The 23,709-nt window shown below is 36.5% G+C and overlaps 1 protein-coding gene across 1 annotated transcript in view; it reads right to left on the reverse strand.

The window, feature by feature from the left end:
• The window catches only part of LOC129227906 (low-density lipoprotein receptor-related protein 2-like), a 146,766-nt gene that overhangs the window by 59,377 nt on the left and 63,680 nt on the right, over positions 1-23,709 (reverse strand). The window contains 7 exon segments of the mRNA XM_054862527.1: positions 3,332-3,517; positions 5,328-5,544; positions 11,197-11,316; positions 14,950-15,145; positions 18,767-18,943; positions 18,946-18,973; positions 21,580-21,751. Of these exon segments, the coding sequence (XP_054718502.1) occupies positions 3,332-3,517; positions 5,328-5,544; positions 11,197-11,316; positions 14,950-15,145; positions 18,767-18,943; positions 18,946-18,973; positions 21,580-21,751 (1,096 nt within the window).

The raw sequence follows: 23,709 nt of genomic DNA on the forward strand, positions 1-23,709 counted from the left end.
CTTCCGCCGAAGATCCCTTGTTTTCGCTACGGAAATTTTGAGCGCGCTGATATTTTTATTTTTTAGAAATTCATTAATCCTTTTGAACACACTATGGAGGCCGGATTCATTAAAGCACAACCTAATAATCTTCCTCAAGTAACATCAATGACGGTATTCGAATATTTCCGAGAGGATGAGAGGTTTAATGTTCCAGAGAAACGCGAGGAGTTAAAGGCGAGGAGGTAAGCATTACGTTTCGCCTTCGAAGCCAACTGCACGCCCTTCGGCTTCTCCCGCGGCGGAAGAGCGCATGACGTCATTTCCTGTGTCATCTGACGTCACAATCGCTTGAACTTTAAAAATTATTTTAAAAAAAAAACTACTTATCGTATCGCAAAAATTTTTCACCTATGATGTTCATACATGTTACTCTATCATATAAAAATAAAATTGAAAATTTGAAAACTTTTCTATTGTATTTATTACGAGTAGTACTTTTTACGCAAAGATTTATTATATGCAAATTGCACTGTGGATCATGTTGCGTTCGGCATCGTCAGTTGGTTTGAGAGTAAGATTTCGATGCCTGCTTGGTGTTTGGCTACGTACATGGTGAATATTTGGTGGTAGGGGATTTCGCTTCTTGCTCGACTTGGGTGCTATCTTCTTTACAATGGTGTGAATTAAATACAGGGCGGGCCAAAGTATTGAATGCATTTTCTGCTTGAATAAGGAAAATGAGAACAAATTGAGGTACGTATATGTTTCTATCTTTATGTTAAGTTATGTTAAGTTATGTTATGTTTCATATGTTAAGGGGGTCCGTGACACATTTTGAAAAAATATTTATTAAACAGTTCAGAATAATAGGAATTTTTGTCCTGATTCTATTAACAAAGCAAAATCAAAACATAAATGTTTTTTTTTAATTTCAATTTAATTATTTTTTAAAATAGGGTCGCTTTAAATTGCTAAAGCTCAAAATATTCTTGGTCAATTTTCAAATTTTTTTTTCATAAATCTAAACATAAATAAATAAGCTTTAATTTTTATTCGGTAATTGAAAAAAAAATTGTTCAATAAAAAAATTAAAATATTTAAATAAAAATTTCGAAAATTTTTAAACTACTTTTTTTTTCAAAAAATTACATCCTTTGAAGTTTTTTTTTTTTTTTGATTTACCAAATAAAAATTCAAGTAAACTGTTCGAATAACATATGCTCCAAATTTCATTACTTTATCTTTATCAATTCTTCACTTATAGGAGTTTGAATGCAAAGAATCGGTAAAAATTGCATCATGGAGAAAAACGCGTTTAAAGTTTTAAAGTTGAGAATAATATTAATTGAATGCAAGCAACAAAAACAATTCTATCTTTCGTTCTTATTAAGATAAAACAAGATTCAAATGGCATTTTAAACAGAAAATAAAACGGTTTTTTTTTTTTTAATGATTAAAAAAAAAGCAAAATTTTACGATTAACCCCTTAAGACAACATAAAACAATTTCATACAACACAATTTTAAATAATATGAAGTTCCACATGAGCTTCATTAGTGGCATGTCAAATATCAAGCCGAAAACCCGTAAAACGCACATTGCTTTTTCCTGTACTTAAGTCATTTGCAGACTGAGTCGATCAGTAAATTTTCTCTAGAAATGCTGTCGCTTATAACCAGCTTGTATGAAAATTATAAAATTGTGTCATATGAAAGTTTTATGTTGTCTTTCCAATTAAAAATAAAGAAATATGTACGTACCTCCACTAGTCCTTTTTTCTTCAAGCATGAAACACGTTCAATACTTTTGGCTCACAATGTAGTTCGGTGAAAAAGTTCAGCACAGTCTAAATCAAGGTTCCCACTCTTCCAACAGATCAAAAAATTTGGCCTTTATAAGTCCTTTTTAAGGCATATTTTTAACTATATAGGCCTACTTCACGCTAGTAGTTCACGCCACTACATAGGACAACTTCGCAACAAGAAACTTTTCTAGGTGTAAAATGTTTCACTTATAAACACATACATAGAAACATACAGGTATACAGTCGGACCTCGCTATAAAGTCACTCTCCGAAACTTCGTGAAAGTGACCTGTGTACTTATAACCAAATCATTTTTTTTTAACAATGAGCATGCTCAGTGCTGGTAAAAAAATTGCATCACCCTCGCATTTTCACAACAATGGGATTATGTGAGAAGTTTTGGTCGACCGATTAACGATGAATGTATGTGAAATTCTGCAAAATTTATGAAATAAACGCGGGAATCCGTTAATTTTTTACGCAGATCGAGGCTGTTTCCGAGTCAAGACAAACTGCCGACCCCATGCTCATTTTTCCATTCCTGTACCTGCGTGTGACTTTAGAGAAAAAAAATTACGTAATCCCATGTCAATTTAAGTCTAATGGCCAGGATAAAGATTTTCAAATTGTTACTTACCTGTTTTGCCCTATGGCACGGAGCAGAATCATCCTGGAAAATGACGTTTGGAACTGAAGTAAACTGATCCCGGATAGTAGGAAGCAATTTCTCCTCCAAAATGCAAATATACACCTAAGCGTTTACTGTTCCTTGCAAAAAGTGAAGCCCACCAACTCCTTGAACAGAAATACATCCCCAAATCCTCTGGGATACGGGATGCTTAACTGTGTTTTGAATGCTGTCGAGATGATATTCCTGTCCTCTGCGGCGCGGGTGATGCTTTTTTTTTTACCACCACTGTATATAAATAGCAAAATTCATTGTTAAATCTACTATGCTCCAAGTTATCAGATTACTGTCCAACCACGGATTGCATGGAATTTTCAAACGTTCAGATAAGACGAATCTATGTGAATAAGGGGGAAAAGTAAAAACTTGATGCGCGTATTCCGCTCATTTGAATGAGACTCTGCTTCTGCAAAAGCTGACATCGGTAAAAAATAATAAATTCGTCCATTTCCGGCTGTAAAACGGATGTTTATCTTTCCATACAATCCGTGGTCAGACAGTATTAGGTTGTAGCTTTTTAGCAACTGTCTTTGACGTTTGTTAAAGGTCGAAGGGCTTGTCAAATCTTAAAAAATAGGGCCTTTGATCAATTTTTAAGGCTTTTGACGATTAAATGTGGCTTTTAGAGGGGCTCCTACAAACAATACTTGAAAATAGGGCCTTTTGAGGGGCGTTGTGAACCCTGTAAATGAATACACTTAGTTTTAGCAACCTCAAACAGTGTAATAAAATGTATTTGATGAAATTAAAATAATTTAAACGTGTAACTTATCAAGTGAATTTCAAGGGAGTTGATCTAAAATGTGATTCAGAAGTCCCATAATTTCCAAATTGAAGATTTCATAGCAATTACTTACCCCTGAGAAGGAGCCAATGCTAATGCTGTAGGCTTGGCCAGATCAGCGAGGATTGTTGACACGTTGCGATTCCGAATCGAAATAACTTCCACCGATCCTTTGCCAGAATCAACCCAGTAAAGGATATCGCTCAACCAATCAAATGCGAGATCTTCGGGAAGAATAAGATGATTCTCCAATAAAGTACTGTAATGATAACATTCAAAACTTAAAATTTGTACTAAGAAATTAGTTTTGATAAGAAAGTTGTGATGATTTTTAGTTTCAATAACAAAAAAAAAAAAAAAAACAATGATAACAATTATGTCTAAGCAGTGAGTAAATACATGAATAAAATTATTATAATCAATATCAGCTCGAAGTTAAGTAAATAGAACATTAACATTTATTTCTATCTGTTAAAGGTCGTGAAAGCAAAAAATTATTTCTCTTTAATTAGTTCTCGAAACATGTCACAAAATTTACAACTAATTAAAAAAAGTATTTACATAAATAATTGTACTACATTCTCATTTCGTCAATTATTTACAGGAATAGAAAAATTCCAACTCGTAATAAATAAAACATCGCACAGCGCATTATTAATAACAGACGAATTCGGCAAGTTAGATAAGAAAAATAAAATAAAATTTTCCATCAAAATACTGCGCTAACTTCCTGTGGACGAAAGCCGTACATCGTCCACTGTATTGTCCCTTTATTACAATCAATTTCCAGTAGTTTGTTTCTTTTTTTGCTTAAATAGCTGCCTCTAAAAAAAATGAGAAACTTAGCATCATTTACATTGATCTGCTGCGATTGTGGGGAGCGACTCGCCGACAACGCCCTGTGGAAAAGTGAACAATCGTTGCCACTTTTACATTAGCAAACCCGTAGGACATTTCTCTCCTTGGTCGCTGAACTAAGACTGAAAAATATCGCAAAGGCGATGAGTGATGTCCATGAAGGAGGGGATACGATGGGGTGGGCATCCGCCATTTTGGAGCAAGAGTACAACAGGGAAAGCTACCTTTATTGGCAATCCTTCGCCAAACAGGGAGCGAGAGAATCGGAGAGCGAAGGTGAACATTGGCGAAATTTTGGAAACAGTTGGCGTCGTTTCCAAGCCGCCAGTCACTTCGCATGCCATTATTTATCCATTTCTTTTTTCTTTCTGCATCTACTGGAAATCTGAAGAGCCGAAATCCTTTTTTGGAGCTGTTTACACAATTAACAGCCGAACAACCACCCATTTGACTTAATTTAACACATGCTAAAGAAATGTAAACATCGGCAGCAATGCTAACGCTACGAAGCACTGGATCAAGTTTGCTCCAAAATGGCGGATGCGTCGGCTCCTCCACTATAGGGGCCTTAGGGTGGAGTGCCCCCGAGATACACCGTCGAAGACGGGTAGGTGGTCAAATCACTGAAAGTGGCGAACGGGGATTCGAGAGCAAAGCCAGCGACGGGAGGAACCCCCTCGTAAATAAATATTGATAGTAACAAAACAGTTAATTTACACGTTATGTAGTGAAAGGCGAAATAACGTACCGTAAAACGGGGGAACATTGCTCCAAAAAGAGTAAAAGTTTTTTTACTGATTTTCGAGGACTTCGGTGACGAAGTGGTTGACAATGCGGAATTTCTTTCAACTAGGTAGAAGATAACAGTAAACAGGTGTGCAAATTGCCAATTCGAGACCAAAAATCAGTAAAAAAATTTTTTACACTTTTTGGCGCAATGTTATCCCTAGAGGAGCAATGTTCCCCCGTTTTACGGTAAGCTTGGAGCAAATAAAATAAACTACAATGTAACAGATGAGTTTTTAGAGAAATCGCTCACTACTTCATTGTCAATAAGTGGTCCCATCTTTGCATGGCTTAAGATTGCTCTAGAAACCGGTTACTCATTTTGTAACGTTTTTTATTGCCTCTAATTTACGTTACTTCGCCAGGAACAATAATAATAACTATTGCTCATTTCTCACGAAATTTAGCTGTAGATCTTTACTCACCCTTCTGTTAAAGACGTCATGTTGAAATAATCAATAGACGGTTTGGAAAAATCCACAATGAAAAGAGTTCTGGATTTCCAATCGTACTCCACCTTTCCGATCGAACTGATTCGATTGACGGGAAGAACGGATATAGATTCGCTGCCAACCATCTCCGGACGTGTGTGAAATATTTTGAAATCTTCTGTGACAAACAGAGAAGGAAATCGATTGTCCACTAGAAAAGAATATGTTTATGATATATTCAGACACATGGAATCACCTGTCAACAAACCTAAAGCAGTTGTTGATCAGTAAAAAACAATTCTTTGTAACTAAACTGATTAAACGGATCGAAATCCAAAATTTTCGGAAATATTGACTACTCGAAACATAACTTGTGTTGCGAAATAAATAAGTACATTTGTGGTAGAGAAGAGCAGCATTCTCCAACCTACTACCACGCCAACCTGTGCTGTTTGAGGGCCACATTTAGCCCGCAAACAGATTTTTTCTGGCCCGCGAGAAGCTTACAAACTGGCGAAATTGGTTTTTGTTAACCGTTTAACCGCCGAACTATTGACGGATGATCAAATTTGAGTAATTCTTTGAAATTATGTCTATTTATGTCTAGTAAATACAGAAATAAAATAAAATTTCCAGAAAAAATTTTTTTACTATGTTTTTCAGTGTGTTCCATTTTTGGAACATTGGCGCTTTGCATGAAGTTTTTTTTTTTTAAGAGAATTTTTTTAAACTAAGAGTTTTGAATGCGGTTTTTGTCTTAGCATACTTTATTGCGGAAAAAGTAATATTTTAAATTGCATTTATGTACATATCAGAATTCAGAAAATCCAATACAGAAATATCTAATGCCCATGATATGAAAGGAAGCATTGCTGGTGAAGTCGTTTCTCGCAATGGAAACATTTCTTAGTCGTATTTTTTTGCACGCCGCGCAACGTCCTTGGGATGCAGATACAATATAATGTCTGTCAGACATTCTTGATCGTTTATGTAAAGGACAACGAGGCCCTGGATGACTTTCTACTCGTACTTTTCTTCTTAGGAGGACAGTTGTTATTTCTCTTCAGAACTCTAAATGCTTCATCTTGACTTCGTGTAACTCACAATGAAGTAACCAACTAGCTACAACTGAAATATTCAGAGCATTACTAAAAAGATTCCACCACCATTTTTTACTCCTCAAATGAGGTCTGTAGCTCCCAAAAAGTTTATCCAAGACGTCCCCCCCCCCTTCATTGTATCTCTTGATAAGATGAGGTTGTGGCACATCTATCTTGCATTTCTGCGCATTTGAGTAACATTTTACAGATGCAAGTGGCTCATGTGTATAACAATTAGATGCTACTGCAACCACTGCATTATTATTCCAGCTGCACATGTACACTGATCCATCAGATCGATAGTCAAAATTTCCTCGATCTTCTTTAGAAAGGGCTTTTTTGGATTTCAGTGGACAATGGCCAGTTCGGTTTTCACGAATTGTTCCTGTTGCTCGTACAGTTTTTTTTGATAGTTGAGAAATTAAATCATATGATGTAAAAAAGTTATCAAAGTATACTTCATGCTTAGACGTGTCAGTCAAAACTGATAATAGATCATTTACAACTCTGGATCCTAATTGCACATCAGGGGATCCTTCTTTTTTGCCTGAATAGATCTCCATGGAATATGGATATCCACTTGAAGAGCACAGCATCCAAATTTTGAAGCCGAATCTTATTGGTTTTCATCTAATAAACATTTTACATGAATGCCGACCGTAGTAGGGAACCATAGATTCATCTATGCTCAATTTTTCATAAAATACACCAAATTGTTGAGGGTTTTTACACAATTCTTCGTAAATAGGGAAAACGTTTCTTAGTTTGTCATTTTGTTTTAATTCATGGTTGTCCATCAAATGAAAGTTGTTTTTTATTTTTCGAAAACGATTTTGAGGCATAACTGTTGATACAATTGGCACAGATGTATCTTCTGCACTGCTCCAATACATATCTTCAGAAGGAACAGAATGGTACCCACTCAATAGCAACAAACCAAAAAATTGTAGGATTTCATCTCTGTCAACATCTATTCTTCCTCAGTGATATTGCCTAGTTCATCAGGGGGTAATTGGCATATATCTACATCTGACAAATCCGAATCTGACAATGTCTCTAAATAAGCCACAGCTTGTTCCACAGTAAGAAATCTTGTAGACATTTTTTAACATTTATGAACAGTTGGTATACGTCAAACAGAATTTCGTTTCGCTCGAAAACAAAGCTAGCGAATTATTGAACTGCATTTAAAATATGAAGAATAAAGCGCTCACTAATATTATTTTTTATTATCACGTGACAATGTAGCTGTCCGAGCAGGTGTGGATTCGGAGCCATATAGTCAGTCAAACAGAAGACTGTTATTGTTTTCTTTGCTAACGAAACGTCATATCCTTTCAAGATATAAACTTACTTGGTTTTGCCAACATCTACATCAGAGTACATTCAAAATGAGAAAAAAAAGAAACATATATTACGAAAAATGAAATTTCCCCTTGGAAGTCGAACGATTTACTTCTTGGAAATTTGACTCCCTAAAAGCGCCAATGTTCCAAAATTGGAACATGCTCAGGGCCCGATCAAGCCAAACTGGTGCCCAGGTCCTGAGTAGATGTTGGTGCCCCCCCCCCCACATGAGAAAATCCGCGCAATTTTAAAGTCAATGTTTCATACTAGAAACCTAATTACTAGAAACTACATTTTAAAGGAACATTACTACATTTGAAAGGAAATATGGGATTTGAATACCAAACACTTGATAGTCACCTAACTAATCGCAGTTAAAATTGCTTCTGAAGGCGAAAAAGAGTCAAAAAACAGTTTAAAACTGCAAAAAAAAAAATCTTACTAATTCTGACATCAAGCTTTAAAAAAGCTTCTTTCTGGCTTTAACAGAGGCTAATGTGTCGATCAAATAATTGTAATCTATGTTTGATGTCACAGAATTTTCAATGGTCAATAAGGAAAACGCCTGTAAATTATCCTGAGAAACGCAGCTTTTCAAATGATTTTTTATTCTTTTCAAAAATGAAAAGGAACGTTCACTGGAACAGCTGCTGATAGGCATGTAAGAAGAAGCTGCAGGGCTGAATCCACATTCGGAAATGTATGTGTAATGTTTAGAGATCTTATCCTTTTTAAACATTCTCCAGGAGAAAGATTACTTTTTGCAAAAATTTGAAAGTGTGTTAATTCTTCTGGAAAATGTTCATCTATGTCATCCGAGTAATTATTTTGAAATTCCAGAGCTAAGGGACAACGACTTCTTTGTGCAAAATGTTTTTAACTTTATGAGGTTTTAAGCTGATTTTTTTTAAAAAAAAAATTGAGCTTCCTCTCCCTTAAAGTTGAAAAAAAGTAAAATGAGCTTAAAAAAAAAAAAAAAGGAAGTAAGTGAATTTAGGCTAGGCTATTTTGGTGCCCCTAAATTTGTGGTGCCCAGGTCCGCGGACCCGCCGGACCGTGCGTTAATCAGGCCCTGAACATGCTATTTTGAAGGGGTACACCTTTCAGAAATATCATTGTACATTTCTACAAGCATTTTAAAATCATACATTGAAGTATTTTTCCCAACTATAATAAATATCATCACATTTTCTGAAAAAGCCAATTTTCGGTAAATTTTATAAGAAAAAGTTGCAAAAAGCTAAAAAAACACTCATCTTTGAAAAATCGCAATAAATAATTGGAAACATATAAACAATCAAGCAGGAAATCAAAAAATACTTTGAAATAGGACTAAACTGTGTTTAAAAAAAACTTGTTTATTTTAACATTATTTCTTGGGAAAATTTTCACTTAAATATGATGTTCCATTTTTGGAACATTGGCGGGTAAACGGTTTTAATTGGGGTCGTTCCTGAAATTTTAAAAGTATTTTTTTCTGAAAGAGCATTTTTAAATACATGGGATCTGACAATTTTTAAATAATTTGACAAAGTTTAATGCTTTTAAAAAAAAATTTTAATCGGGGCACGCTTTCATTGTTTACGCTTCTGCGTATGACATCACAAATGATGAACTGCCATTCACTTTTGCCATAAACGCAGAGCGCAATATTTAATTTGCATCTTTACTCATATATATATATTAGCAACGATATGGTTGATAGCAAGCGTAGAGCGCAATATTTAATTAGCTTCTGAATTATCATAACGTGGAAACGCGGTAGAGAGCAAGCCTAAACATTCAGCGCCCTAGTGAAATACGCGGCAAAGCTCATCATTTGTGACGTCATAAAGACCACGCCTTGTTTGAAAAATCGAATATTAAAAAAAATAACTGTAGGGAAAATGAAAATATTTTCGGGGTCCATGTTTTTTTTTTTTTTTTTTTTTGCTTATTCTATCAACTTTAGTAACTAAAAGTAGTACTTTTGACTGTAGGAAACAATATCATTCCTTCTTTTTAAGCATTTTTAAAGAAAACAAGGTCAGAAAATATCAAAAGCCATTATTAAGCCCTTACTTTAAAAAAAAAGAAAAGAAAAGAAAAAGAAAATAGTGAGCGTATGAGTGAGTGAGGGGGGGGGGGGTTGCTAAAGAATATGTGAACAGATATATTGTTGGATTGTTGGCCAACCTCCTCTCCAAAAAATCATAAAATGGCCTTTGAGTAAAAAAAAGTTGGAGAACCCTGCTATTTCGAGTCTCGGAAATTCGACTTAATGCCAGACTGTTGGTATCGCCCATATTCCCATTTACTCAATCAAAGCGTATCAAATGGATAGGGCAAAAGATCTGTAACTTCTCAATACTTATTTACTTTCTTCTTTATTATATGGTAAACGCAGTTTTGCTAAATCTCTTAGTGGAAATAAAGAGGTTGAAATATTCACAGAAAAGTGGCGGAGTTCGAAAATACCCGGTTAATTGCAAATGGGCGGGTAACAGGTTTTGGGCGCAGAGCTTTTTAACCCCCGACACACAAAGGAAGGGGATTATAAGTTTGACGTGTCGGTGTATATGTGTGTGTGTCTGTGGCACTCTAGCGCCTAAACAGACGGACCTATTTTGAAAACAAAAATTCTTTTGTTCGAAAGGAGAGTTGATCGAGAGTGTTCTTAGCTAAGTTGCATCTTTGGATAACACTAATTAACGAAGATATTAATTAAAAACCTCTAAAAACCTCTTGCGATTTTTGCATTTGAAACATAGTTCAAAAATTTTAAAATTTAATACCAAAATGAAGAGATTTTTTTTCCACGTCTGATGAAATGTGTTTGGAACTTGCATGTTTCATAGAATTCGAATTAAAACTTTTTTTAAGGCAGCTTTTAATAACGGCTAAGCCTTTATTCACGCGATTGATAACCGAATTCATTGTTGGCCGAAAGGAAATTAAAAGCAATGATTTAAAATTTTTATCTGTTGCCAGTTTCTATTTAATAGCAAATAAAATACTTGACATTGATTTTTAATAATACAAGGCTTTTAAAAGGATTTTCAATTTTTCCTCTTGATTCTTAAGTTGAGTCTCAGTCGGGAGGGGGTTTAAAATATTTAATTTTATCGCTGCTTGTTTGTCCGAACAAAGTGTGGCCGAGTTTTCTTGAATCACATGGGTTATCGAGAACAGAGTTTGTGTACAAAGTAATTGTACAGAAAATCAAAGTACAATATTGCAAAAAATTTCAGAAACATATATCGGGGTTCCAAGGAGTCTCCTTTTCAATGTCAAAAAGTTTGAACTTCTGCTGCATATAAACTCGTTCTACACAAGATAACTTTACATCCATAAGCTACAGAAGAACATTAAAATGTTAAAACATTTCCAACTTAACTTCCGAAACCCTAAACTAGCTTTGACTAAAAGTTACTTACTAATGCATGTTCTGTTATCGTTTGATAGCTTGTAACCGGAAGGGCAGACACAATGGTAGGTTTCTTGAGGAGCCAGAACGCACATGTGACTGCATGAGTGAGACCAACATGGATTTGTAGCTGAAAGAGAAAATAAAATTTGTCGAAATGTGAGCATTTACTATACTGAAAATAGACACAAAGTACTATAACGAAATATTCAAGCATTCGAGAATTTGAACATTTAAGTGTGAATAAAAAGTGCACTTGTTGGGATTGAATTAAAATGTAATGCGTTAAAAAAGTTACAAAGTTGCTCATGGGAAAACTTCACACAGAAGCCACACATAGACATAGAACGCAGCATGAATTTTAACTTGAGTTCCATACAATTAATCCATCTTTACGTTGCGTGACTGAATTGGATATTAATGAATGGAAAAAGATGCAACAAAATCAACTGGAAAACTTTACATACAAGCAACACATAGGCATAGAAACGTGAATTCCATGCAGTTTTGTGACTGAATCGGAGATTGAGTTGAAAAAGTCACACAGTTGCTTATAGAAAACTTCACACTAAAGTCACACATAGACATAGAAGAAAGAATTATATAACCAGGAATTCCATACAGTCCATCGTTTACGTTTCGTGACTGAATTGAAAATTAATGAGTTAAAAAAGTTACACAGTTGCTCATAGAAAAATTTCACACGTAAGCCGTACATAGACATACACTGGAGTGCAAAAATTAAGGACGAGACGGTTTTTTCAATATAACTTTGTACAAAAGCTTTCCAAATCAACACATTTAATACCGTAAGATCCCCAATACGTAAGGACATTTGTAATGTAAGCAACACTTACTAAAAGAGAAATCAGAGGGATAAAAAGAAGCTTTATTGAAAAAGTAGCATGGAGCGCAATGCGACTGAAGGCCGAAACATCCCTATGATGGGTGTCCAGCAAGAAACATCCGGTCTTTAGTAGGGGATATGATCTCCCCCGACTGCTAGGCAGGTTTCATAGCGTCTGCCCATGCTGAGAATGAGGGCGTCAATGAGTTGTTGAGGCATTGCTGCCCATTCGTCTTGCAGCGCCAATCGAAGCTCCCGAATCGTTACTGGTGGTAGGATGTGAGCTGCCAAGCGTCTGCCTAGAAAATCCCATACATGCTCGATGGGATTGAGATCCGGAGATCGTGCCGGCCAATCCATACGTTCAATATCCTCACTCTCTAAGAGCTGTTCGGCAGCTACTGTGCGATGACATGGTGCATTGTCGTCCATGAAAAGGAACTGCGGACCCATAGCGCCTCTAAAAAGACGCACATATGGAAGAAGAATCTCGTTACAATAACGGGTCCCGTTGACTGAACCTGCGTCGAAGATGTGAAGGTCTGTACGACTACCAAGCATGATGCCTCCCCAAACGAGAACACCGCGACCTCCATACTTGTCCCTTTCAATGATGTTCGAGGGATGATTGCGGCTTCCCCGCTCTCTCCAGATGAGTATGCGATGATAATCGCTACTCAGGCTGAATCTGCTCTCATCTGTAAAGAGTACTCGTCCCCATTCATTGTCTCTCCAATTCCGGTGTTCCCGGCACCACAGAGAACGCCTTCTCCGATGGGCAGGCGTTAGAGGTACACACCGTATAGGGCGTCATGCAAACAGACCACCACCGTGCAGTCTTCTGGCCACGGTAAAACGCGATATCGGTCGTCCAGTCGCCTGTGTTGTGTGTCTAGCGATTTCTCCCGCTGTCTGCCCCCTGTTTCTTCTGGCCTGTAAGACAATATACCGGTCATCTGCGGGTGTGGTTCCTCGTGGACGACCACTACTGAACCCCCGGATAGCTGTTCCTGTAGTTTGAAATTGTCTCCAAAGTCGTGAAACGATGCTGTGAGCAATTCCGAACTCTGCAGCCACACTTGTCACACTGCGACCTTCCTCCAACTTCCCAATGATTTGACCTCGGGTAAAAGCATCCAGATGTCGTTTAACAGATTGATTATTCGCCATTTCTCGCTGAGGCAGCAACTCGGTGTGATTTTAACTGCTATACGGCGTGCAATCCTTTGCAGAAATACTGATCTTACACCGACAACATGCTTTATACTACTCAGACACTCCCCCATTACGTCTGCCTGCATATCTGCGCATGTGCTACCGTACATCACCTTACTTAATCTCCTGATTGGTCTTTCTGTCCGCTCTTCCTCTTCGTTCAGCTGATATGCTAATTTTTCGACTTCGTCTTTAATTTTTGCACACCAGTGTAGAATAAAGAATTAAGTAACCAAGAAATTCATGTAATAGTCCAATAGTTGTTTAAGTTGTCGCACCAATAACGTCGGATTGCCCAACTGGAACTAAAAACTTAGAGTAATAACAATGTCATAATATTGTAGATGGAATAATAAACAATAGTACTAGATTGACAGGCAAACAATTACTGGATGATAAAAAAAGAAGTTTGTTTTCAAAGTTTCATAAACGTTTTGTATAGGCTACGGATCAAATTGCAAGAGCTGTGGATGAACTTAAGTCGATCCTTTATATTCTTTATTTGATGGCCTATTTATTGTGTCCCTAACACATACACATTAAGAATAATTATAATTTTCAGTAAGTTACCGCCCTATAGCCAGGGCTAAGGCAAAAATACATGAAATACACCGCCAGCTCCGTCAATTCCAGCCGAGGACTGCAGTTTCGTGCTTATTAGCACTCATCAGCCCGGCATAGGAGTGATTGAGCAAACTGGTAGCTAATACAGAATCAGCACTGGCCAGCTTACTTAGCTACCAGTTTGTTGGCACTCTTGGCTTCCTTTACAGGTTTTCCACCTCCAGCTCAGTCACTCCTATGCCGGGCTGATGAGTGCTAATAAGTACGAAACTGCAGTCCTCGGCTGGAATTGACTTAGCTCGCGGTGTATTTCATGTAAATATAATTTTGTTTACTATTTATTTTTTGTTTACGATGAGTATCCGGTCTCACTCACTCAATCCGCGTCACTCAAAAGATTGCGTCGATCAATGTCACTCAAAATAGTTTCCTTATTTATTACTGATCATGTGTTATGGAGGAATATATTCAATTCAATTCTTGAACTTTCTGAGTCCCGCTCCTTAGTGAATGTCTAACAAACTTAATGACAAGGTCTAGCATAGGTGGCTCGTACGTGTGGGCAAGGGGGACAACTTCCCCCTCTCTTTCAAAACAAAGGGGGCCTTGATCCTCCACTTCAAAACTAACAGTAGGTCGAAAAATGACAATGTCGATCGATCATGTAGAAATAAAATCGACAGTAATAAATGCGTGTTTTTCTTTTCTTTTTCTTTCTCGTGTAATTGCTTTTAAAAAAAAACAAAATTAAGCTTTGAAATGGAAGGAGGCAGTACTACAGCCATCTGTTCCGTTTTGTAAGGCTATATCCCGCTTTTTATAGAAAAGACCATTTAAGCAATAATGACGTTGAAGTTTAATATTATGACCAAATTTTAACCCCTCCGTTTGAAGGGCGCCGCCCACCTAACACTCACCCTTTACATCTTTAATATCCCACTTTTTTGGTGCATAAGTTCTATTGTCGAAATTCTCTTCAGCGCCTGCTGTTGAATGCATTAACTTTTGAAAGATTCAATTCCCATTTCAAACTAACTATCTTAGAAACACAATGACAGGCCCAAAGTGCTATTGTCGAAGTTCTCAAATGCGCCTAATATTCAATGTTTTGCAAAAACAACATTTACAGTTTCTTACCTGCTGGTGCAAGGACAGGATGGTAAACATGAACCCCCATGATATGCTTTCCATTTTCACGAACCATTAGCGTCATCTTGTGTCCAGTGAATTTATTGCATGAATCCAGAGAAAACGTGTTCCAGTCTGACCAGTATAAATTGTCTTCAAACACAGTCAGAGAGTATGGGTGGTGTACGCTATCCTTGATGATGGTCTGGAAAAAGAAAAAGGAAATTTAATTGTCCAGTATAGTTTCAAGAATGCATTACCGAGTAAGACGAAGGGTTTTTCAACTTCACACAGAAGAACTTCTACTTCTTCTTGCTAATCCTCACTGATCTGAAATCAGATCAGGTCGATGAGTAAATTCACCTTTAATTTCTCCCAACACCTGATCAGATCTATCCAGTATGTCCTGATGCGACAAAGCAACACAACAGAGCAGGTGCTCCACAGCTTTCATTGCACTTGGTACATCTCGAGAAAACCTAATACCATGGTTGAATTTTAGAGACTAACGGTGACCGGAAGCCATCTACTACTTGTTCTGAAGGGGTAATTCTTAAATTTTGCTAAGTTGGAGAGGAAAAAAATCGATGAACAGGTTGCTCTGACTCGGAAAGTGTAAGATTAAAATTAATGTACACTAGTCGACCCGTGCGGAACTCCGCACTGTGCTTCGAATCGTTTCATAAGACATTTCGCTCTTTAAAATTTTCAAAGACAGAACATTATGAAGAAGAACCGAAAAAAAGTAAGCGCAGAAGAGAACGCATGTAATTTAAACACATCAGTAACAAAACCTCGTTAAATACAACGTTGTGATAATTTGATCATCGCTCACCTTTTGGTCGTACATATTTTCAATGCAAACATAAATATCATTAAAAGTGTGGCTGAGTAGTGACTCGTGAAAAAGCAATAATTGTGCATGTGAAAAAACAGGTTGTGGCAAATACAGTCCTGCCCATGTGAGCATCTGACGGGAAAAAAAGAAACATTAAAGAGATATTTATTGGCACGGATTCTAATTGGCGCCACTCTGATTAACAACCCGACACCCCAACAAACCTAGTATGTGCGCCTTCCTTTTTGAAAGCTATTCATTGAAGGAATGCGTTGTAAAAAACAGCAAAAAAGCTTTTTGCCAAAAAAATAATAATAATAATACGATCATGCTTCCATGTTTTGTCATTAACCAGCATGATACGATTTAAAATTATTCGTAAAGCATGGAATTGGAATAAAGAATGACGAAGATCTCACGTAGCGATTAAAACAAACATTCTAGAGAAGTAGTAAATTAGATTGAAAATAAGTGTTTTTATCTTTAAATATTGAACTATTTCACATAGAAGGTTGCTTTAACCGTTACGGCTTAAATGCCCGCACATGTTTCTATTTTAATCGAACACTTAAAATTCAGAACCAAAACCAGTTGAATTGAGTCCGTTTTTTAAGTGTAATTTTTCGAACGTAGACAAAATGTTTTTTTTTTTTTTTCAGCAGAAAGCAGAGGAGTAGAAAATGATTTCTTGCTAATGAAGTTGATAATAATTTTAATGCTTTATATCGTATTCGCGCGAATAAAAAATTAAAGGTTTATTGGGTGAAAATCGTAGTTTTAATTTGGCGTAGTATTTTTTCATTTGTACAAAAGGTCGAATATTGCTATTAGAAACATCTACATTTCAGCATACAATGAAAATGTTTTTCTGCGCAAAAAGGATTTCCTTTAGGTAATTCTAATACTTTTTTATGCTTACATTATGCTGAGTGTAAAGCTTAAAAAAGGGAAAAAACACCTTTCGATTAACAGTCAACTTATCCGAATGATAACTGCAGCCTGCATAAAGGAGTCAAAACACCAAGTAGCATTCCCACTGCATTTATTTTATTACGTGTGTATGTTATGTGTACATGTAATGCGTAATACTAATATAAATTTGATATTATGTCGGACAACCCAAGCTTGCCCGAAGTTCAGATAGTTTATAGCCGAACGCTCTACCGAAAAAACTTATCAGTTTAACCGAACAACTAAGTCCGGTGCTTTTAAGCTTTATTAAAATATGAACACACACACACACACACACACAGGCTTTTTTTTTTTTTTTTTTTTTGCCGAAAACGACGTAAAAAATTGGAAAACTGCATTAGAACTTTACTAAAAAAAAAAAAAAAAAAATCATAAGAACTGCAGGCATCAAGGTTTTGAAACAGCAAGAGGTGTTTTCGAAAACTTGATTTTTCGACCGTAAGTCTATTTTTCGTCATTAGCCAGCCTGATAAGTTTTAAAATGAGAGGGGAATAATATATAAGATAAGATATTGAAGAAAAATGGTTTTATTTTTGAAATTTTTTACTATTTGTTACCGCAGGCTGCTTGAACCGTTATGACTTAGATGGCAGCACGTGTTCATCATTTAACATCACGGTTAAAATACAAAATAAATTAAACTATGCTCTTTTTTAAGCGTAGCTTTTCGAATGTAGTAAAAATGTGATAAGCTATTTGTTTTTTTGCAAAAGGAAGAAAAAATACATATTTTACCCTTCAAATTGAGGTAGTAATTTTTTTATTTGTACAAAGAGTCAAAAACTCATTAGAAGAATATATATTTCAATATACGATTTATTATTTTTTTCTGATCAAAAAACAATTCTATTGTAGTCTGAAATCTTGAACCTGCTACTTATATTTTCGCTTACATTATGCTTTAATTTTCCTTACCAGAGCCAAAGCTTAAAAAGAAAAACGTACAATTCCGAAGTAATTTAGCACAAAGTCACTTCAAGTTTTCATATCAGCAAGGAGCGTTTCCTTCTTACTTATTCTATCCCTTCATAGTTGTTATTCACTTAATTAAGGGTTCGTGTAATACGCGATATTTCTGTAATTTTTTGTTGCAGATTGTCCGGACGCGGGCCCGAACACGCATTCTCCTGGTTACGAAGAAAACGCTCTGCGAATCAAGCTATTCAGCTCTGTCGGTCATAGCGCAAATTAAAGTTATAAGTTTAACCGAAAACCTCATTCTGGTTCTTTTAAACAGGTTTTTTCGGCTGAAAAAAACAATTTTTAGACCGTGGGTCTATTTTTCGTCAGTAACCAGCACCATAAGCTTTAAAATAAGGCGTAAATCAAAGAAATCGATCAAGAATTGAGGAAAATCTGGCGTAGAAACCAAAAACAGGCTACAGAAATAATATATAAGGATATACAAACACACATATGAACTAGGAAAACAGATGTGTAAAATTGAAAGAAGCTTTTAAAATAAATTAAACGAAAAAAAATAGTTACATAATTAAAGAAATGACTATTAATGAATAAAAGAAGCGCTGTCAAATATGGTACAAGAATAGAGCAATAAATATTAAGTTAGCCATTAAGCCATTGCTAAAATGAAATCTTTACTAATTATAAAGCTGAAAGTCTCTCTGTCTGGATGTCCGGAGGATGTCCGGATCTCTGTGACGTGCATAGCGCCTAGACCATACGGCCAATTTTCATGAAATTTGGCACAAAGTTAGCTTGTAGCATGTGGGTGTGCACATTGAAGCGATTTTTCGAAAATTCGATGTGGTTCTTTTTCTATTCCAATTTTAAGAACATTTTCCCGAGCAAAATTATCATAAGATGGACGAGTAAATTTTCAAGTTATCATAACGTGGAACCGTAACATGGGCAAGCCAATTGGCGAGAAATTCATCACACATCATTTGTAAATAATACTGGTGAAGCAAAAGACCTTTTAATTTTCTACTACGGGCAAAGCCGTGCGGCTGCGGGTGCCAGTAGTTAAAAATAAAAAAGAACATGTTATAAACCTTTCTGTCACTTCCATCCAAAGTGATAGATTCTATAGAATGCAATCGGGCGTCAGTCCAGAAGAGGCGGTTAGTCGTGTGATCGACTGCGATTCCATTCGGCCAGAAAATGTTTGTCGAAACCAATGCTGTCCTGTTCGATCCGTCCATGCCACTTTTGTAGATTCCGACAGTTTCTGTCTTCCCCAGTCACTCCAGTACAGAATCCTAAAATTGATGCAGGGAGATTTGAAAGCAAATGAATTGTAACACTATCAATACAGTAAAACCTGTGAATTTGACCACAATTGTAAATTGACCACCTGTCTAAGTTGTCCGCTTTTTTCAAGTACAGAATTAGTTCCACATCATATATGTAACAACCTCTATAAGTTGAATGCCTGTCTAAGTTGACCACTTTTGCCAGGCTCAGAGTTAGTTCCACACCATATATGTAACAACCTCTATGAATTGAATACCTGTCTAAGTTGACCACTTTTATCAGGTACAGAATTAGTTAGACATCATATAAGTAACTACCTCAATAAGTTGACCTGTAAGTCTAAGTTGAGCCCTAAAATACTGCACCGCAAGTGGTCCAACTTACAGTGTTTACTTCTATACTCTCTCCTGATCAAATTAGTTGCGCATTCGAAAACTTTCGTGTTGATTATTGATACTGATAATTTAAGGATTTTGCTGAAGCAATTTTCAGAGATTTCTGGATGCTGTGCTATGCATTTCAGTGAAACCTGTGTAAGTTGACCACTTGCGGTGCACTACTTTAGTAGTCAACTTAAACAAGTAGTCAACTTATAGAGACTGATTTATATGATATAGGACTTATTCTGTACCTGAAAAAAAGCGGTCAACTTTATAGGTTTTACTGTACCATATAAGGACTACCTTGGAAAGAGGGAATGCTTATATAACGCCGCTTTCTTCCTATGTCTGCAATGATGAAGTAGCGACTTTTGCTTCTTGAATGTGGTGCTTCGCGATTGTGGATTAACATGAAGTTAATAAAAAACTACAATTAAGAAGCAAAACAAGTTCTTTCATTTTAGCAGACATATGAAGAAATCAACATTTAGCCCCAAAATGGCTGACGTGTCGCTGGCTTTAGCTTATACCAGACCAGTATACCAAAGAAATCAGATTGCTTTCTAATAAATACATGGTTTATTAGCTAGAAGATAGTTTTGATTTAAACACCGCTTTCTCCCTATGCCTGCTACAATGAAGTAGCGTGTTTTGCTTCTTGGTTGTGGTGCTCCTTGACAATGGATTAACGTGTGAATAAGAAACCACAATAAAGAAGCAAAACACTCTTTCATTATAGCAGACAACCGCGTTTATCCCCAAGATGGCGGAGACGATGCTGCTTAAGCTGCAATCGAGGGCTTTAGCTTATACCAGACCAATATACCGAAGTATCAATTTGCTTTCTAATGAATGTGTGATTTATTAGCCAGAAGATAGTGGTTACTGGTGAAAGACCCCTGACAAAATGGAGCATGGCTAAAAAGTGCGAATCCTTAGTAAATATTGTTAATTAACCCTAAAATCTCTGAACGAAATTTTAATAAAATCGTAAAATCACCATTTTCAATGTTTAGTACAAAAGTATTCAAATGCATCAATTAATTTGGGACGAAATTTTAGACCTAAACGTAGTTCATAATTTGGGACGGAAGGAGGAGTTCTATCCAGTAGTCTTCAAACTGTATTCCGCAAAGAGTCTGGTTCCACATGTCTAAATAGAACTTAGAATTAGCATTGTCTCTAGATGGGAAAACGTAGTGGAAAAACGATTTGAAAAGGACACTCCTGTACAGAAGATATCAGGACTTCTAGAAAGACCCCAATGTGTCAACAAGGACACATCGCCTCGTGGCACTGGAAGTAAAGAATATGATTTTTGCACAGAGGTCCCGGAGTCGAGTCCCATCAAGGACATATCGTCGCCTCAGAACAACAGTAGGAGATCTTACTGTTATTTCTGAGATTAGATGTCTTACTGTTGCTCTGAGGCGACGATATATGTTGTTGATCCGTATAGCGATAATCTCCTAACAGTTCAGATTGCACTTTAAGTCTTCCAGTGATTCTTAAAGGTATTAGATACCGACTTATGTAGCCTAATCTACAGGACCCGACTAACTAAAAGTGAGGCTTAAGGCCCACAATGCTTCGGAGGCCCCCATCTCTAGTCTATCATTGTAAGTGAAGTGAGCACAAAATAAGGTAAAATAATGTTTAACAATATTTAAAATAGCTATGTTTTCAATTAATAAATCGTTAATTTTTATTATTTTCACAACAATGCATAACTTTTTAATGCTAAGCATAAGATTTTTAAAAAATTGGGGCCCCATAAGAAGATGCGGCCCCAGGCTCAGGCCTAGTTGACCTGTGCGATAATCAGGCTCTGCTAATCTAAAGTCAAGAGACAGTAAGAAGCTTAAGGTGCTTGCCATCCTAGGGTCCTCGTACCTACCACAGAGATGGTTTACCATTTGGGAGGGTCGTTTCGGTACCAAGAACTAAACAGACTTTCGTTATGTCCCAGAACAGAAAATTTCAAAAATAAATTGATGATATCAAAAATGGGCCTTTCACACACACATACAAACGATCGATCGATCAAATATAGACCGATTACGACCTTATTTGTGTTCATCTACAAAAAAAAAATCTCTTTCTAGAGACCTGACAGGAAGAAAGGGCTAAGAGTCGTGTCCAAAAATGTAAAATTTACTTTAAACGAACAAAAGAACCAACTAGCTTAAACTTCTCTCTTTGCATTTAAGTGATCCGGTTTCGAAACTAACCCCTTAGGCGGATCCAACTTCAGAGAACGTGGTTTCTCTACGTTCGAGCCATGAAGAACGTGACACACACTTCCATCTATTTTACAGACAAGCACCTGCTTCAGTCCAGAGTCTGTGATGTACAGATTTCTCCCTATGTAGTCTACAGCAATGTCCTCCGGGATTTGAAGGCCTGAAAAAATTCACATTTCAAGTAAAAAATTTCAGTTGAGGATGTACACATTTCAAGTTTTTTAAATTGTCCGTAATTAATTTTAATTTCCATTGACAGTTTTATTTAACCCTCTAATGCCTACCGTGACCGTCTAAGGTCGAAGTCTAAAGTCACATCAAATTTCATCATATTTCCCTGTAGAAGCGTTATGCCTTTGCTGGCCAGTGTGGCTTCAGTAGTTCAATATGGCTGATATATATTTAGGTCGTTGTTACTGGCACAAATTAATATTTCAATCACAGAGTTACAAATATAAATTGAAAACATAGAACATTTTAAAAACAAAAATCCACCTGATATGTGCTAAATGGATTTTTCTTTAACATTCTGCTCATGCAATATACCAGACAGCTCGGTTATCACATCCTGAGATTGCAGTTTCGATTTTATTAGAACGTCTCAGTCACGAATAGTGAATAACCGAGGAGGCAGATATCATCTCATTGAATCTGAGAGTGCCAACAAACTGCTGCGGACATTCGCTGGTGAGATAATTTTACTTTATCTACCAGTTTGTTGCCACTCTCAGCTCCAATGAGTTGACATCTGCCTCCAGCTCGGTTATTTACTATTCCTGACTGAGGAGTTATAATAAGAACGAAACTGCAGTCTCAGGATGTGATAGCCTTGCTGTCTGGTATATTGAATGTAGTTCTGGCCTTAGCCCTGGCTTTGGGGTATTGTACTGCTAAATGCCCAAGGTTTGCCTTCAATTTACGAGTCGAACCCCACCATGTTGCGGACACTCGCTGGTGAGATAAATTCATTTTTTGTTTTTTGTTGGCACTCTCAGCTTTAATAAGATGACATCTGCCTCCTGCTCGGTTGTTCACTATTCCTGACTGAGGAGTTCCAACAGGAAAGAGAGTCTCAGTATGTGATAACGGGGCTGTCTGGTATATTGCATGTAGTGCTGCCTTAGCCCTGGCTTAGGGGCGGTAACTTACTGCTAAATTCTGCTCATATAAATATATTTATATGCAAGAAATAATAATTTACATAGCAAAGGGTTAGAAAGGAAAATGTCAAATAGAATCTTAGCTGTTATTTGTGCCGTGGCAAATATGGAGTGATTGTCTGTAGAAGAACGCTCATGTTTTGAGGCATTACTTACATGAGGAATGTTGTTACTAAAACTGCTAAGTAGATAACATTTCGATAGAAATTTGCACTATCTGTAAAGGATTTGGAAATTTTCAAAAAGAAACTTGAATATTCTTTATTAATAACCGCTACAGAAAACCCGTTTGCAATCGTGGGGTACAGTTGAAAAAGAATACATTTCTGTGGTGAGGGTCATTGTTAAAAAACTTCCGAAAGTACCAGTCGGCAAATGGTATCAGTAAGTCGTCATTGAAGAAGAAGGGGACTAGTATAACATTTTCATGGTTAATTGTAACATAAACATTTAAATTGAAACAACATTTGAAAAACTTTCTGTATATTATTAACCTTTTTGCACTTGATTTCTTTTTCACCCAATTTTCCAATTTTTTACGTTTAGTTTATATCCATTCAATTTGAGCTCAATTTTTAGTTTTACACAATTTTCCTTTCTCAAAAAGTTGCGCATTGATAAGTTCTATATCACCTCACAGAGGACATCTGAGTGTTGGACTAGAATTGCGATGTCATCTGGACATCTAAGTGTTATGCTAGAATTACGATGTTTTTGGACATCTGAGAGTTATGCAAGCATTACAATGTCTCCTGAACAGCTTAGTCTTATATTGCAATACGATGTCTCGTTAGAAAGACATCTGAGATCTGTGCTATAAGTACTAAATCTTTTTTGAGAGGACGTCGGAGTGTTATGCTAGCTTTAAGATGCCTCCTGGATGTCTGAGTGCTATGATAGAACTAAGATGTCTCCTCAGAGAGGACATCCGAGTGTTGTGATATAATTAAGAAGTTCT

This window comes from Uloborus diversus, chromosome 8 (genome assembly GCF_026930045.1).
Source record: "Uloborus diversus isolate 005 chromosome 8, Udiv.v.3.1, whole genome shotgun sequence".
Taxonomy (NCBI): Eukaryota; Metazoa; Arthropoda; class Arachnida; order Araneae; family Uloboridae; genus Uloborus; species Uloborus diversus.